Source organism: Salmo trutta, chromosome 15 (genome assembly GCF_901001165.1).
Source record: "Salmo trutta chromosome 15, fSalTru1.1, whole genome shotgun sequence".
NCBI classification, from domain to species: Eukaryota; Metazoa; Chordata; class Actinopteri; order Salmoniformes; family Salmonidae; genus Salmo; species Salmo trutta.
Genome location: NC_042971.1, coordinates 11,777,921 through 11,796,822, shown reverse-complemented (window position 1 = coordinate 11,796,822; position 18,902 = coordinate 11,777,921). Strand labels below are relative to the sequence as shown.

Here is an 18,902-nt window from a genome sequence, read left to right as displayed (position 1 = left end):
TACATGAATGTATAGTTAGTGACTATGCATATAAGATAAACAGAGAGTAGCAGGGGGGGCAGGGGGAGGGCACACAATGTAAATAGTCTGGGTAACCATTTGGTTACCTGTTCAGGAGTCTTATGGCTTGGGGGTAAAAACTGTTGAAGCCTTTTTGTCCTAGACTTGGCACTCAGGTACCGCTTGCCATGAAGTAGTAGAGAGAACAGTCTATGACTGGGGTGGCTGGGGTCTTTGACAATTTTCAGGGCCTTCCTCTGACACCGCCTGGTGTAGAGGTCCTGGATGGCAGGCAGCTTTGCCCCAGTGATGTACTGGGCCGTACGCACAACCCTCTGAAGTGCCTTGCGGTGGGAGGCCGAGCAATTGCCGTACCAGGCAGTGATGCAACTGGTCAGGATGCTCTCGATGTTGCAGCTGTAGAACCTTTTGAGGATCTCAGGACCCATGCCAAATCTTTTTAGTTTCCTGAGGGGGAATAGGCTTTGTCGTGCCCTCTTCACGACTGTCTTGGTGTGTTTGGACCATTCTAATTTGTTGTTGATGTGGACACCAAGGAATTTGAAGATCTCAACCTGCTCCACTACAGCCCCGTCGATGAGAATGGGGACGTGCTCGGTCCTCTTTTTCCTGTAGTCCACAATCATCTCCTTAGTCTTGGTTACGTTGAGGGATAGGTTGTTATTCTGGCACCACCCGGCCAGGTCTCTGACCTCCTCCCTATAGGCTGTCTCGTCGTTGTCGGTGATCAGGCCTACCACTGTTGTGTCGTCAGCAAACTTAATGATGGTGTTGGAGTCGTGCCTGGCCATGCAGTCGTGGGTGAACAGGGAGTACAGGAGGGGACTGAGCACGCATCCCTGGGGAGCTCCAGTGTTGAGGATCAGACAGACTTGAAGGAGTTCCCACATATGCTGAGCTCTTGTTGGCTGCTTTTCCTTTGCTCTGCGGTAACCGACTCATCCCAAACCATCTCAATTCGGTTGAGGTCGGAGGATTGTGGAGGCCAGGTCATTTGATGCAGCACTCCATCACTCTCCTTCTTGGTAGAATAACCGTTACACAGACTGAAGGTGTGTTTGGTCATTGTCCTGTTGAAAAAACAAATGATAGTCCCACTAAGCCAAAACCAGATGGGATGGTGTATCGCTGCAGAATGCCTTGAAGTGTGCCTTGAATTCTAAATAAATCACAGACAGTGTCACCAGCAAAGCACCCCCACACCCTAACACCTCCTCCTCCATGCTTTACGGTGGGAAATACATATGCAGAGATCATCCGTTCACCCACACGCGTCTCACAAAGACATGGCGGTTGGAACCAAAAATCTCAAATTTGGACTCCAGACCAAAGGACAAATTTCCACCGGTCTAATGTCCATTGCTCGTGTTTTTTGGACCAAGCAATTCTCTTCTTATTACTGGTGTCCTTTAGTAGTGGTTTCTTTGTAGCAATTCAACCAAGAAGATTCCCAGAGTCTCCTCTGAACAGTTGATGTTAAGATGTGTCTGTTACATGAACTCTGTGAAGCATTTATTTGGGCTACAATTTCTGAGGCTGGTAACTCTAATGAACTTATCCTCTGCAGCAGAGATAACTCTGGGTCGTCCATTCCTGTGGCGGTCCTCATGAGAGCCAGTTTCATCATAGAGCTTGATGGTTTTTGCGACTGCACTTAAAGAAACTTTGAAAGTTCTTGACAATTTCCGCATTGACTGACTTTCATCTCTTTTAGTAATGATGGCCTGTCATTTCTTTTTGCTTATTTGAGTGTTCTTGCCATAATATGGACTTGGTCTTTTACCAAATAGGGCTATCTTCTGTATACCCATCCTACCTTGTTACCAAAGAACTGATTGGCTCAAACGCATTAGATTTGAGTATGTCATTTCAGGCGAAAATTGAAAAAAAGGGGCAGATCCTTAACCTTTCTAGGGTCGGCGGGACGAAATCGTCCCACCTACGTAACAGCCAGTGGAATCCTGTGGCGCGTTATTCAAATACCTTAGAAATGCTATTACTTCAATTTCTCAAACATATGACTATTTTACAGCATTTTAAAGACAAGACTCTCGTTAATCTAACCACACTGTCCGAAAGCAAAACATTAGATTATGTCAGCAGAGTACCCAGCCAGAAATAATCAGACACCCATTTTTCAAGCTAGCATATAATGTCACAAAAACCCAGAAGACAGCTAAATGCAGCACTAACCTTTGATGATCTTCATCAGATGACAACCCTAGGACATTATGTTATACAATACATGCATGATTTATTCAATCAAGTTCATATTTATATCAAAAACCAGCTTTTTACATTAGCATGTGACGTTCAGAACTAGCATACCCACCGCAAACTTCCGGTGAATTTACTAAATTACTCACGATAAACATTCACAAAAAACATAACAATTATTTTAAGAATTATAGATCCAGAACTCCTCTATGCACTCGATATGTCCGATTTTAAAATAGCTTTTCGGTGAAAGCACATTTTGCAATATTCTAAGTAGATAGCCCGGCATCACAGGGCTAGCTATTTAGACACCCAGCAAGTTTAGCCTTCACCAAACTCCGATTTACTATTAGAAAAGTTTGATTACCTTTGGTGTTCTTCGTCAGAATGCACTCCCAGGACTTCTACTTCAATAACAAATGTTGGTTTGGTCCCAAATAATCCATAGTTATATCCAAATAGCGGCGTTTTGTTCGTGCGTTCAAGACACTATCCGAAGTGTAAATAAGGGTCACGCGCACGACACATTTCTAAATATTCCATTACCGTACTTCGAAGCATGTCAACCGCTGTTTAAAATCAATTTTTATGCCATTTTTCTCGTAAAAAAGCGATAATATTCCGACCGGGAATCTGCGTTTAGGTAAAAAGACGAAAGAAAATAAAGCACAGGGTCGACTCGTGCACGCGCCTAAGACCATTGTCCTCTAATCGGCCACTTGCCAAACGCGATAATGTGTTTCAGCCTGGGGCTGCCTCGATATCATTCAGCTTTTTCCCGGGCTCTGAGAGCCTATGGGAGCCGTAGGAAGTGTCACGTTACAGCAAAGATCCTCAGTCTTCAATAAACAGAGGCAAGAAGAACAAGAACTTGTCAGACAGGCCACTTCCTGCATGGAATCTTCTCAGGTTTTTGCCTGCCATATGAGTTCTGTTATACTCACAGACACCATTCAAACAGTTTTAGAAACTTTAGGGTGTTTTCTATCCAAAGCCAATAATTATATGCATATTCTAGTTACTGGGCAGGAGTAGTAACCAGTTTAAATTGGGTACGTTTTTTATCCGGCCGTGTCAATACTGCCCCTTATCCCTAACAGGTTTTAAGAAGGAAAGAAATTCCACAATTAACTTTTAACAAGGCACACCTGTTAATTGAAATGCATTCCAGGTGACTACCTCATGAACCTGATCTCTCTTTTGGCGAACACACCAAGAATATATATAGCTTTTTTCCATCTTCGTAACATTGCAAAATCAGAAATGTTTGTCCAAAAATTATGCAGAAAAGATAATCCATGCTTTTGTCACTTCTAGATTAGACTACTGCAATGCTTTACTATCCGTCTACCTGTATAAAGCACTAAGTAAACTTCAGTTATTGCTAAATAGAATCTAAATAGAAGCTGTTAGAATCTTGACTAGAACCCCAAAATTGTATCATATTACTCCAGTGATTTCAAGGTTTTACTGCTAACCTGCAAAGCATTACCTATTTCTCTGATTTGGTCCTGCCATACATACCTACACGTACGCTATGGTCACAAGACAGAGGCCTCCTTATTGTCCCTATAATTTGCTATGCAAACAGCTGGAGGCAGAGCTTTCTCCTATTGAGCTTAATTTTTATGGAATGGTCTGTGAGAGACGCAGACTCGGTCTCGACCTTGAAGTCTTTACTGAAGACTCATCTCTTCAGTAGGTCCTATGATTGAGTGTAGTCTGGCCCAGGGGTGCAAAGGTGAATGGCTAGGCACTGATGTGACGAACCGCCCTTGCTGTCTCTGCCTGGCTGGCTCCCCTCTCTCTATTGGGATTCTCTGCCTTTGACCCTTTTACAGAATCTGAGTCATTGGTTTACTAGTACCCTTCCATCCAGTCCCTAGGAGGGGTGTGTCACATTTTTTTGCTATACTTGACTTGAGTGGGTTGAGTCACTGACGTGATCTTCCTGTCCGATCTTGCGCCCCCCCAGGCTTGTGCGGTGGAGTAGATCTTCGGGGGCTATACTCAGCCGTGTCTCAGGGTAGTAAATTGGTGGTCTGTTGACATCACTCTAGTGGTATGGGGGCTATGCTTTGCCAAAGTGGGGGACATTATATCCTGCCTGGTTGACCCTGTCCGGGGGTATTGTCAGACTGGGCCAGTGTCCCCTGACCCCCCCGTCTCAGCCTCCAGTATCTATGCTGCAATAGTCTATCTTCCTGGGGGCTAGGGTCAGTCAGCCTCAGGACCGGAGTATGTGAGCGGAGTTGTGCGGCTCATTGCTTAGGCTCTCCACTTCCTTTCCAACCGCTCCACTATAAACCGCTCCGAACTCACAGGAAAAAAAACTGCTGCTCTAAATTCACTCCGTTCATTAAAATCACAATTTAACCAACATCCATCTATTTTTGTGACTACCTGGACCTACCATTTGGTTTTGAAGTATTGAAACCAAACCATATGATTCGAATGAAAAGTATTTCAATAAATAGATAAAGGTGAATGTAAGAAGCGCACGTAATTTCAAATAGGCTACACATCATAAATAGATCAGGAGCCAAACATTCATTGTATTAAATCATTATAGTCTATAGATTTCACAAAGAGGCTGTGACTTACTTACAATGAAATACAAATTAAACAAAAATTGACTGAGTAGTGCCGCTGATGGAATTCTTTTTTTTAAACACGAGTTTGGCCAGGCTTATGCGATGGTACCTTGAGAGCAGGCCAGCAGCAGAGAATATCTTCTCCGCACTTGCAGAGCCACTGGGGATGCTAAACATCCTTTTGGTCATTCTTGTCAAGCTGGGCAGAGATACAGAGTTGTTTTTTTATTTTGCTATAGGTAGGCTGTCACGTCCTGGCCAGTATAAGGTTAATTGTTTTTGTAGTTTGGTCAGGGCGTGGCAGAGGGTATTCGTTTTATGTGGTTCGGGGTGGTGTGTTTTGGTGAAGGGTCATTTGGTTTAAGTATTCCGGGGTTTTTGGGCACTGTTTGGTTTTCAGTTATTCTATGTCTAGTCTAGTATGTCTGTTTCTATGTCTGGTTAATTGGGGTTGGGACTCTCAGTTGAAGGCAGGTGTTGTCTATCTGCCTTTGATTGAGAGTCCCATATATGAGGGTGTGTTTGTGTTTGTTATTTGTGGGTGATTGTTCTGTGTTAAGCTTAGCTTGGCCAGACTGTTTGTAGTTGTTCGTTCGTTTCTTTGTTATTTTTGTATGTTCATTTTTGAGAGAAATAATAAATCAAGATGAGCATACACGTACCTGCTGCGTATTGGTCCTCCTTCACCGACGACAACCGTGACAGAATCACCCACCACCAAAGGACCAAGCAGCAGAGCAAGGAGCAGACAAAATAACCCAATCTATAGTATATATAATAGAACAAAACATTACGAAACATTTAAGAGTTCTGATATTTAGTTCATAAATACCTTTCTACAATACCACACTTAGTTATCTACCACCTTGTTCCAATCTTTTAGCATGTGCAAGTACTAAGTACACCATCATGCTTTCGGGATACGTGTCTTTTCAGATTCCACAATGATTCTTTCATTGTGGACACTACATCACCGGAATCCCTCTCTTGCTCTTTGCCCTCATCTCTGTAAGTCACCTTGATTTTGCACCTGTGTGTTTCATCAGTGTCTTTATTAAAATATTTAGCAAACTCCATGACAGTAGCTAATGCATGCTGGGCCGGGCATGCCCTGAGCTCGTGAAGTGAGCGCTACTGGAGCGAAATTGGAGTGGGCGAGAAGGCCGATACTCCAGCCTTTGGGAATCACGCTCTGCAGTCCAGTCCATAATTCTAACCTCCTGATTCCTGCTTACAAGCTAAAATTGAAGCAAGAAGCACCAGTGACTTGGTCTATTAAATAGTGGTCAGATGAAGCAGATGCTAAGCTACAGGAATGTTTTGCTAGCACAGATTGGAATATGTTCCGGGATTCTTCCGATGGCACTGAAGAGTACACCACAACAGTCACTGGCTTCATCAATAACTGCATCGATGACGTCGTCCCCACAGTGACTGTACGTACAGTTGAAGTCGAAAGTTTACATACACTTAGGTTGGAGTCATTAAAACTTGTTTTTCAACCACTCCACAAATGTCTTGTTAACACACTATAGTTTCGACAAGTCGGTTAGGACATCTACTTTGTGCATGACACAAGTCATTTTTCCAACAATTGTTTACAGACAGATTATTTCACTTATAATTCACTGTATCACAATTCCAGTGGGTCAGAAGTTTACATACACTAAATTGACTGTGCCTTTAAACAACTTATGTCATGGCTTTAGAAGCTTCTGATGGGCTAATTGACATCATTTGAGTCAATTGGAGGTGTAGCTGTGGATGTATTTCAAGGCCTACCTTCAAACTCAGTACCTCTTTGTCACGTCCTGACCATAGAAAGCTGTTATTTTCTATGGTAGAGTAGGTCAGGGCGTGACAGTTTTTTTCTTCTTCTAGTTTAGTTTTTCTATGTTGTGATGTTCTAGTTTTGTGTTTCTATATTGGGCTTTGTGTGGGATGATCTCCAATTAGAGGCAGCTGGTCATCGTTGTCTCTAATTGGAGATCATACTTAAGGTGTTTTTCCCACCTGGGTTTGTGGGAGATTGATTTTGAGCTAGTGTATGTTAACTCTTCGTCACGGTTTGTTGTTTTTGTTCGTTCAGTTTATTTTGTATGTATCGCATAGTTTCACAGTTCAATAAAATATGTGGAACGATAATCACGCTGCACTTTGGTCCGCTTCTTCCTACGACAACCGTGACACTCTTTGCTTGACGTCATGGGATAATCAAAAGGAATCAGCCAAGACCTCAGAAAAAAATTGTCTGGTTCATCCTTGGGAGCAATTTCCAAACGCTTCAAAGTACCACGTTTATCTGTACAAAGAATAGTACGCAAGTATAAACACCATGGGACCAGGCAGCTGTCATACCTGTCACGTCCTGACCAGCAGAGGGAGTATTGTATTAGTATTTTGGTCGGGACGTGGCAGAGAGGGTTTGTGTTGTATGGTTTATCTAGTATGTCTGTTTCTTTGTTAGTCTGTGTGGCTCCCGATCAGGAACAGCTGGTTATCGTTGTTCCTGATTGGGAGTCATATATTAGGAGTGTGTTTTTCACCTGGGGTTTGTGGGTTGTTGTTTTTGCATTGCATTGTATATAGCCTGCAAAACTGTTCCAGTCGGTCATTGTTTCTTGTTTTTTCGTGGTGTTCACATTTAAATAAAATATGATGAGTACGCAACCTGCTGCGTATTGGTCCACTTTTTCCGACAGCGATTTCTCCATATCTTCAGACGAAGAGGAGCGTGACAATACCGCTCAGGAAGGAGACGCGTTCTGTCTCCTAGAGATGAACGTACTTTGGTGCGAAAAGTGCAAATCAATCCCAGAACAACAGCAAAGGAACGTGTGAAGATGCTGGAGGAAACAGGTACAAAAGTATCTATATTCACAGTAAAACGAGTCCTATATTGACATAACCTGAAAGGCCACGCAGGGAGGAAGAAGTCACTGTTTCAAAACCGCCATAAAAAAGCCAGACTACGGTTTGCAACTGCACATGGGGACAAAGATCGTACTTTTTGGAGAAATGTCCTCTGGTCTGATGAAACAAAAATAGAACTGTTTGGCCATAATGACTATCGTTATGTTTGGAGGAAAAAGGGGGAGGCTTGCAAGCCGAAGAACACCATTGCAACTGTGAAGCACAGGGGTGACCGCATCATATTGTGGGGGTGCTTTGCTGCAGGAGGGACTGGTGCACTTCACAAAATAAATGGCATCATGGGGATGGAAAATTATGTGGATATATTGAAGCAACATCTCAAGACATCAGTCAGGAAGTCGCAAATGGATCTTCCAAATTGACATTGACCCCAAGCATACTTCCAAAGTTGTGGCAAAATGGCTTAAGGACAACAAAGTCAAGGTATTGGAGTGGCCATCACAAAGCCCTGACCTCAACCCTATAGAAAATTTGTGGGCAGAACTGAAAAAGCGTGTGCGAGCAAGGAGGCCTACAAACCTCACTCAGTTACACCAGCTCTGTCAGGAGGAAAGGGCCAAAATTCACCCAACTTATTGTGGGAAGCTTGTGGAAGGCTACCCAAAATGTTTGACCCAAGTTAAACAATTTAAAGGCAAATACTACCAAATACTAATTGAGTATATGTAAACTTCTGACCCACTGGGAATGTGATGAAAGAAATAAAAGCTGAAATAAATCATTCTCTCTACTATTATTCTGACATTTTACATTTTTTTTAAAAAGTGGTGATCCTAACTGACCTAAGACATGGCATTTTTACTAGGATTAATGTCAGGAATTGTGAAAAACTGAGTTTAAATGTATTTGGCTAAGGTGTATGTAAACTTCCGACTTCAACTGTACATAAGCATTCAGACCCTTTACTCAGTACTTTGTTGAAGCACCTTTGGCAGCAATTACAGCCTCCAGTATTCTTAGGTATGAAGCTACAAGCTTGGTACACCTATATTTGGGGAGTTTCTCCCATTATTCTCTGCAGATCCTCTCAAGCTCTGTCAGGTTGGGTGGGGAGCGTAGCAGTACATTTTTTCTGGTCTCTCCAAAGATGTTCGATCAGGTTCAAGTCCAGGCTCTGGCTGGGCCACTCAAGGATATTCAGAGACTTGTCCAGAAGTCACTCCTGCATTGTCTTGGCTGTGTGCTTAGGGTTATTGTCCTGTTGGAAGGTGAACCTTCGGCCAAGTCTGAGGTCCTGAGTGCTCTGGAGCAGGTTTTCATAAAGGATCTCTCTGTACTTTGCTCTGTTCATCTTTCAATCCTGACCATTCTCCCAGTCCCTGCTGCTGAAAAACATCCCCACAGCATGATGCTGCCACCACCATGCTTCACCATAGGGATGGTGCCAAGTTTCCTCCAGATGTTATGCTTGGCATTCAGGCAAAATAGTTTAATTTTGGTTTCACCAGACCAGAGAATCTTGTTTCTCATTGTCTGACAGTCCTTTAGGTGCCTTTTGGCAAACTCTAAGCGAACTGTCATGTGCCTTTTACTGAGGAGTGGCTTCCGTCTGGCCACTCTACCATAAATGTCTGATTGGTGGAGTGCTGCAGAGATGGTTGTCCTTCTGGAAGGTTCTCCCATCTCCCCAGAGGAACTCTGGAGCTCTGTGAGAGTGACCATCGGGTTCTTCGTCACCTCCCTTACCAAGACCCTTCTCACCAGATTGCTCAGTTTGGCTGGGCGTCCAGCTCTAGGAAGAGTCTTGGTGGTTTCAAACTTCTTCCATGTAAGAATGATAGCCACTGTGTTCTTGTGGATCTTCAACGCTGAAGACATTTTTTGCTACCCTTCCCCAGATCTGTGCCTTAATAACACAATTCTGTCTCGGAGCTTTACGGACAATTCCTTCTACCTCATGATGTCACGTCCTGGCCAGTATAAGGGTTAATTGTTATTGTAGTTTGGTCAGGACGTGGCAGAGGGTATTTGTTTTATGTGGTCCGGGGTGGTGTTTTGGTAAAAGGGTGTTTGATTTAGTATTTCCGGGTTTTTGGTTTATGGTCTATGTTTATGTATTTCTATGTGTAGTCTAGTAAGTGTGTTTCTATGTAGAGTTAATTGGGGTGGACTTCCAATTGAAGGCAGCTGTGTGGTGTTGCCTTTGATTGGAAGTCCTATATTAGTTGGGTGTGTTTGTCTGTGTGTTTGTGGGAGATTGTTCTGAGTTTAGCCTTGTGCCTTGCCAGACTGTCTGTAGTTAGTTTCGTTTTGTTGTTTTGGAGTGTTCGTTTTGATTTAATAAATGTTAAAAATGAACAACCGCATGCCTGCTGCGTTTTGGTCCTCCTTCACCGACGACAACTGTGACACATGACTTAGTTTTTTTTCTGACATGCACTGTCAACTGTGGGACCTTAGATAGATAGGTGTGTACCTTTCCAAATCATGTCCAATCAATTTCATTTACCGCAGGTGGACGCCAATCAAGTTGTAGAAACACCTCAAGGATGATCAATGGAAACAGGATGCACCTAAACTAAATTTGAAGTCTCATAGGAAAGAGTCTGAATACTTATGTAAATAGGGTATTTCAGTTTTATTATTTTTTAAATGTGCAAAATGTATTCAAACATGTTTTCGCAATGTCATTATGGGGTATCGTGTGTAGATTGATGGGGGAAAAAATATGTAATCAATTTAAGATTAAGGCTGTAACATAACAAAATGTGGAAAAAGTTAAGGGGTCTGAATACTTTCCGGATGTACTGTAAGTGAGATTGTACATAATAACCCAATCTATGCAATCATGTTAATATTTAAGAGGGTCTAGTGTCTACTGTATGTCAATGGACTATGCCTAACGTCTCTTTTTCAGGTCAGAAAGTGTGAAAGCTATAAGAGGTCCAATTTAATTTCCATTGACATCACATTACACAGTTATGCTCTGCATGACAACCCTTTAGTACAGTTTATAACTATGGGTTGTACATAATTGCTTGTTTGTTTATTGTGCTTGTCTCCAACAGAGCTTGTTGCAATACTAATTATGTTGCTATGTGAATGACCTTTTCCCTTTCAAAGTACTTTTTTTTATGACATACAGCATTTGCTCTCAGAAACGTTATCACTATCGCATTGCCTTCAGTAGTTAGATTTTTCTGATAACAGAACAAATATTACAAATACAAACAAATTTGCAATTTGACTTGTTTAAGTGAAAAAACGTCTTACTGTGCTAAAAGGCACTTATTCACTGCTCCTGTGGTCTGCTTGCCTGCTGATTGGCTGCTGCCAGAGTGTGATGTCATTCTTGCCTGCTATAAGGGCTATGACTAGATCAGGAGCTACATTCAACAGTAAGAGAGAGTGGTGTTTTAGAACACAGAGCAAGTGGGACTGTGAGTGTGTGACACAGCAAAAGAGGAAGGGAGAAGGCAGTCAGCCAAAAACATTTCTAATGAAGTACAAACGCATAATGGGAGCTACAACATAAAAAAGGAATACTTTTAGATTTTTGGGGAGACCAGGAGAACATTTGGAGGTGGGTAAATGGCTTTAAGATTAAGTTATTTATTTATTTGTGTTTTTTGATTGAGCAAATGCATTAAGAATGAAGTTAGAATTTTCTTTATGATATTTTAAATACCATTGCCTCTAAGAGATCTTGGATGAAATAATTCAGAATTCATATCAAACTTAACTTATGCATCCTATCTTGACTTTATATACTTTACATATACAGTAGCCTATATACAGTGGCAAGAAAAATACCTGGATTTCTGCATAAATTGGTCATAAAATTTGATCTGATCTTCATCAGACTAACACAGTTTACTTAAACTAATAACACACAAACAATTATACGTTTTCATGTCTTTATTGAACATACCGTGTAAACATTCACAGTGCAGGGTGGAAAAAGTATGTGAACCCTTGGATTTAATAACTGGGTGACCCTCCTTTGGCAGCAATAAGTTCAACCAAACGTTTTCTGTAGTTGCGGATCAGACCTGCACAACGGTCAGGAGGAATTTTGGATCATTCCTCTTTACAAAACTGTTTCAGTTCAGCAATATTCTTGGGATGTCTGGTGTGAACTGCTCTCTTGAGGTCATGCCACAGCATCTCAATCGGGTTGAGGTCAGGACTCAGACTGGGCCACTCCAGTTGGGTGTATTTTCTTCTGTTGAAGCCATTCTGTTGTTGATTTACTTCTGTGTTTTGGGTCATTGTCCCGTTGCATCACCCAACTTCTGTTGAGCTTCAATTGGCGGACAGATAGCCTAACATTCTCCTGCAAAATGTGTTGATAAACTTGGGAATCAATTTTTCCGTCAATGATAGCAACCTATCCAGGCCCTGAGGCAGCATAGCAGCCCCAAACAATGATGCTCCCTCCACCATACTTTACAGTTGGGATTTTGATGTTGGTGTGCTGTGCTTTTTTTCTCCACACATAGTGTTGTGTATTCCTTCCAAACAACTCAACTGTAGTTTCATCTGTCCACAGAATATTTTGCCAGTAGCGCTGTGGAACATCCAGGTGCACTTTTGCAAACTTCAGATGTGCAGCAATGTTTTTTTTTGGCCAGCAGTGGCTTCTTCCGTGGTGTCCTCCCATGAACACTATTCTTGTTAGTGTTTAACGTATTGTAGAATCGTCAACAGAGATGTTAGCATGTTCCAGATATTTCTGTAAGTCTTTAGCTGACACTCTAGGATTCTTCTTAACCTCATTGAGCATTCTGCGCTGTGCTCTTGCAGTCATCTTTGCAGGACGGCCACTTCTAGGGAGAGTAGCAACAGTGCTGAACTTTCTCCATTTATAGACAATTTGTCTTACCGTGGACTGATGAACATCAAGGCTTTTAGAGATGCTTGTGTAACCCTTTCTAGCTTTATGCAAGTCAACAATTCTTAATCTTAGGTCTTCTGAGATTTCTTTTGTTCGAGGCATGGTTCACATCAGGCAATGCTTCTTGTGAATAGCAAACTCAAATTTTGTGAGTTTTTTTTAATAGGGCAAGGCAGCTCGAACCAACATCTCCAATCTCGCCTCATTGATTGGACTCCAGGTTAGCTGATTCCTGACTCCCATTAGCTAAGAAGTCATTAGCCTTGGGGTTCACATACTTTTTCCAACCTACAATGTGAATGTTTAAATGATGTATTCAATATAGACAAGAAAAATACAATAATTTGTATGTTATTAGTTTAAGCACACTATGTTTGTTTATTGTTGTGACTTAGATGAAGATCAGATCCAGGTAATTCCAAAGGGTTCACATACTTTTTCTTGCCACTGTACCTATAATGATTATTCTTTGTTTTATGGGTCCTTTTGACAACACGTTTCTTATCTCCTGTGGTTTGTTTATTCAACTGGGCCATAGATCATGGAGAGTGTGAGCACGCCTGCCGTGTTCAACCTATCGGATCTATCAGTGGAGATGAACTCGTCGTCTCACCAGTGGTCTTACTCGGAGTACAGCGAGGCTGTGGCGGTGCTACTCGGTATCCTCATGGCCCTGCTAGTGATGGGCATCATCTTTGGCAACGTGCTGGTCATCACCGCCATCGTGCGCTTCCAGCGGCTGCAGACGGTCACCAACATGTTCATCACCTCTCTGGCCTGTGCTGACCTGGTCATGGGCCTGCTGGTGGTGCCCTTCGGCGCCTGCTACATCCTCCTCAACACCTGGCACTTTGGCAGCTTTCTCTGCGAGTTCTGGACGGCGGCGGATGTCTTGTGTGTGACGGCCAGCATCGAGACGCTGTGTGTGATCGCACTGGACCGCTACCTGGCCATCACGTCGCCGCTACGCTACCCGTCCCTGCTGACCAAACGCAAGGCATGCGTGGTGGTGGTGACGGTGTGGGGGGTGGCCGCCCTCATCTCCTTCCTGCCCATCCACATGAAGTGGTGGGTGTCTGATGAGCCCGAGGCGCTCAGCTGCCTGGAAGATGCCTACTGCTGTGACTTCAACACCAACGCTGCCTACGCCGTAGCCTCCTCCGTCGTCTCCTTCTACATCCCCCTGGCGGTCATGGCCTTTGTCTATGGACGCGTCTTCCAGGAGGCCAGGAAGCAGCTGGAGAAGATCCGTGGCAGTGAGGGGCGCTTCCACGCTCAGATGATTGACAACAACCAGGGGCAGGATGGTGGGGACGGGAGCGGAGGAGGAGGGGGGAACGGAAAGAGACCTAAGTTCTGTCTGAAGGAACACAAAGCCCTAAAGACGCTGGGAATCATCATGGGCACCTTTACCCTCTGCTGGCTGCCCTTCTTTGTGCTCAATGTGGTGGTGACCATCTGGAAGGTGGACAACATTAAAATACCTTTCAGGATATTGAACTGGATAGGATACGCCAACTCAGCGTTCAACCCCCTCATATACTGCAGGAGTCCTGAGTTCAGGTATGCCTTCCAGGAGATTCTGTGCCTGAGAGGGGCTGCTTTCCCCACCAATGGATACATATATAGGGGTCACAGCTTGCGCCTAAGCCCCAAGGACAAGCCAGGCAGTCTTTCACATAACGCTGGGACCGTGGAGCTGGGGATTGGCTCTCTGTCTAGTGTCACCAACATAAACGGGTATTGCAATAATCCTCCTCTTGCCTCCATTGTCTGAAGCGCAGGGTGTTACAATGAGACTTGTCTTTCTCGTTTAGTCAGACCCGGTATGCAGACACGGGATAGGAAATGACATGTGAATCTATTTCCATATTTAAATGCGTTACTATAAGAATATTATTCTAGTAATGTGTAGGTTATTAAATGTTTGTAATACTTTTCCTCTTAATATTGAACAAAGTCTGCAAAATACTTAGGAAGTCTATGGTTGGCGGATGTGATCATGTGTGTGTGTGGTTTGTGGACATGAGTATGTGCACATGTTATGTACTCTTGTGTGCTTACTCCTGTGTGCAAATGAACACCACGGTTCAGGTACTAAGTTCAAGTTTCAAGTTCAGTTGCACAAACATTTGTTATATTGTTCTAAGTTAAAACAAATTACCTCATCAGCATCATTTTCGATTCAGCTCCTTATCTTAGAGCTCCGAGAACAAATAAGTATAGTCTGTTTGTATGTTGTATGAAAAATGAATAATGTCGTTAGTTGAACTGACTGTTCTTTACTGGCAGCGGGCTGAATGAGATAGAAATGCCAGGGTAGGAGAGGTAGGAGAGAATTAACAGGCAGAACAAGAGATCAAATCAGGGTTAACAGTAATATCTGTGACCCCACTAGTGGCTGTAGCCAGCCCTCTGTCTGTAACACATTCCATATTGATCTGGGTCTCTCCCAGAGCCAGCTCAGGGACTTCTGTCTGTGTGATTCTGAACACTCCCTCTGCCACGGCCCAGAAATCCAACTCTCTGATGAGGGACAGCAGGTGCACATAATCGCAGGCAGGCGCTATTACCAGCTACACCACACACGTTGCCCCATTCCTCCAACCACCCTTCAATACCTCAACCTTCACCTCCCCGCTCAATATCACCATTTAATAACTGAGGTTACAGACGCCCGTCCTGCCGCCTCTCAGACAGTGAATAAGGACACACAGACAGAGAAGCCTTTGAGGTGGACCTTACTTTTGTGACTCAATAACCCCTGCAAGCATAGCGTAGGTCAGAGCAGCAATACCTTAATGCTGGGTAGTGTGACCACCACTGTACGTCATTCTGATACCAATATCCAGCCAGTATACTTAGTCTGTAAAGCTATGTTTAGGGATTGCTTTCATACTCTACCGTGCTGGTTTTCTTTGTTAATGACTAGCGTGGATACTGAGAACTGTTGCTGATGTTATTGTGCTGCTCTCCGTTATTGTCGCTCTTGTTGTTGCTGTGAAGTTTCAGTGTTTACAGAGATTCCTGGACAAACTGTCTGATTGGGGATACAATTAAAGTGTACCATACATTTACACAATGTACTGACTAGCTAAAAGATAAGGAAATAAACCCCTAGACTATAGCTTCGTCAGAATCTGCACATATTCTTGTCTGAGGAAGATAAACTGTAAGATTGGAACTTCTACTTCCAGATGTTCTATATAGGTGCTCAGTATTTTATTTTTTATGTCATTTAGCAAACACTCTTTTTCAGAGCAATTTACAGAAGCAATTATAAGTGCCTTGCTCAAGGGCACATACATTTTTCACCTAGTCAGCTCAGGGATTTGAACCAGAAACCAGCTACTGGACCAATGCTTTTAACCGCTAGGCTATCTACTCCCACAGTAGTGATGAATGATGTAGGAGTCCGGGTGGATTTTGTCCAGGTGTTAATGAATAGAAACCTTGGTATCACATTCAGACTGTAATGAACTAGGTTAACGGTGTAGCACACAGTGTACTTGCACTACAACGTATTCGTAGACTGTATCTCAGCATCATGTCAGCCAGCCAAGTGAAAAAAGTACCTCTAAAATGTTCACTTGCTGTTAAATGTTCATAATTATTTTTAAAAATGTCTTAGTTTATAGGCCTATACTAAATCCTATTGCTTTACAATTGTTTGGATAGCGATGTGTGTGTGTGTATGTGTCTGTCTGCATGTGCCTGTGCTAACTGTATGAGTATGACAGTGTTTAGACAATGTTTGGAGCTTTGAATTCATAGGAAAACACGAGGTACCGTGTGTCTTGACTCACTAACCCACCCCCTTTTTATGGACACAAGGACACCTTTGATGTATGTACCGTAAATGTGAATAATGCATTATTCTTACATTGCAAAATGTTACCATGAATGTACTGTCAACTTCAGTCACACACAAAAGTAGGAGAGACATGGTCTTAGATATTTACATATACCATTTTTTTCATTCCACTGCCAAATGAAATTACATTCTCAGTGAGTTATCTAAGGCAGAATATTTAACAGTGGGAATGTATGCTAAATATAATATTTGCTAGGAATATTAACATTTGATTTTGTGATCTGTGTCTATTCATGTCTGACATGTGACATGTCTGATATTAAACCCATTTTTGTCTGTTACATTCAGACCCGGTTCTGTGTAAAGGGTGAGAACCTGTCCCCCTCTGGTAGTGCTGTTAACTACTCAGCAGACAGAAGGATCACTCACCCCTATTTTGTATGACAGTCTGTTGCTAAGGCCAATGTCCTACATTTATGGGACTGGACATTGTGCCTGGATTCCATGGACAACACAACATTGCACATGCCCACAGCTGTTTGCACATGTCCACAGCTGCCCACAGATGTCCCTCTGCAGGGGTTAAAAAAATCTGTTCTGGGAAGGAGACTACAGAGATGTCATGCAAACAGCTGCATCCATGTTAGACAGCAACACTGGACTGAAGAGCAGCTCCTCTTTTTCACAGATCATGACCTTTTCCACTGTGGGGTGGAATGGTGCCCCTGAGCACTGATCAAAGGAACTGAGTTTACATTTCTCAATCTCTGCTGGCCTGATATGAGTCACAATCTAATGCCCCTGAGCGGTTCTCGCACTGCAGGTTCCACACTGTAGCTGTGCCATGTTGGTAAAATGGTCAACAACAAAAAAAGGAAAGTGTACAGTACAGTTTCAATTGCATGTACAGTATATTTCAGTCATGTCAAATTACTCTGCAAGTGTAACGTATTTCCAGCATTCTGTATTTGCTATTACCATTGTAAAGCTATGGCTTCTTTCTGCATTGTTGCACTTTATCCGTCCGTGGGTCTGCTGCTGCCAGCCAGTGTTGTGGTTACTGTATATCTTCTCATAAAACAGAGGTGATTTATATGGTAACTGGAGAGACCTCTACTGCTGACCAAGAACAGAATCCGGAGGTGACATTTTGTGGTGACGACAGCATTTTCCATGCTGCTTGACGGTCACATGGTATTTAGGAAGTAATCCAGCACCAGTCACTATTACTCAAGGTAATTGTTCACAATTATTCTTATTTAAAGCTAGAATCCTTATTTAAAACAATAACAAATTGGTCACCCTGGCTGTGTTTTGGTTAAAAGCTGAGGGATGGGCATGGAGAAATGTAATCACTCTCAAAATGATAGACAGAACAATGGATGTAAGGACTGATCATCCATGATATCAATATTATAGCGATAACATTGATTTGAGGCTATACAGTGTTTGTTTATGTTATATTGTTTACAAACATTGGACTAAAACAAGCTGGTATTTTGGGTTATAATAGGGTACGACAGTTGAACTAAGCTCATGAGGCACTTACAAGTTATATTCGTCAAGAATCAATGGGTTTATTTCATTAACATATAGGTCCAAAATGGATGTAGCAACTAAGGATTCTAGCTTAAAGGGATACTTCTGGATTTTGGCAATGAGGCCCTTTATCTACTTCCCCAGAGTCAGATGGACTTGTTGACACAATTTTTATGTCTCCGCGTCCAATAAGTTAGCGGTAGTTTTGCGAGCCAATGCTAATTAGTGTTAGCGCAATAACTGGCGATACTGTACTAGCTTCTAGTTATTGCGCTAACGCTAGCTAGCAATTGCGTTCGCGCTAGTTAGCAACTTCCTTTAAACTGCACGCATAGACATAAAAATGATCCACGAGTTCATCTGACTGGGGAAGTAGATAAAGGTTGAACTAATGTGACATCGTATTTTTATTTAATAAATTGTTTATTGTTCTTAAAAGGTAATATATACTTTTTGAAGTTGTATGAATCTGTTAGTATCTATTTTCAACAAATATATCTAGACATTCTCTAAAATACGCACACATACACACACTGACCCACACTGAAACACACAGACAAGTTATTTGTGTAAATGTCTTATTAGATCATTTCAGTGGGGCATCAGCCGGTAACCCAAAGACAATGAGGAAAGATTTCCTGGGTATTCTCTGGTCTGCTCTGTAGTAAACAGACCCTATCCAGCAAATATGCCCCACCTGTTGACAGATTGCCTCACTTTAATTCCCCAGAACAAAGCAACAAGCCCAGTGCTTAAACAGAGCCCTATGTGGCTGAACACTAGCAGGCAGGAATGTTGGCCAGGGTCATAGACCGGTAGCCACAATAGAGACCAGTGACACAGACCGACCTGACAGTGTCTGAGATATGGCCAAAGTCCAATGTTTTGTATTTCTCTGCTTTGACACTCTGCTCTGAGAGCTATGAGTTAATCATTTAGAGGTTTT

The 18,902-nt window shown here is 42.6% G+C and overlaps 1 protein-coding gene across 1 annotated transcript; it reads left to right on the top strand.

The window, feature by feature from the left end:
* Positions 1-11,091: 11,091 nt before the first annotated feature.
* Positions 11,092-18,418, top strand: LOC115148488 (beta-2 adrenergic receptor). Its single transcript, XM_029690415.1, has 2 exons — positions 11,092-11,289; positions 13,142-18,418. The coding sequence occupies exon 2, from the start codon at positions 13,145-13,147 to the stop codon at positions 14,378-14,380; it is 1,236 nt and encodes a 411-aa protein (XP_029546275.1). The 5' UTR covers positions 11,092-11,289; positions 13,142-13,144; the 3' UTR covers positions 14,381-18,418.
* Positions 18,419-18,902: the final 484 nt, after the last annotated feature.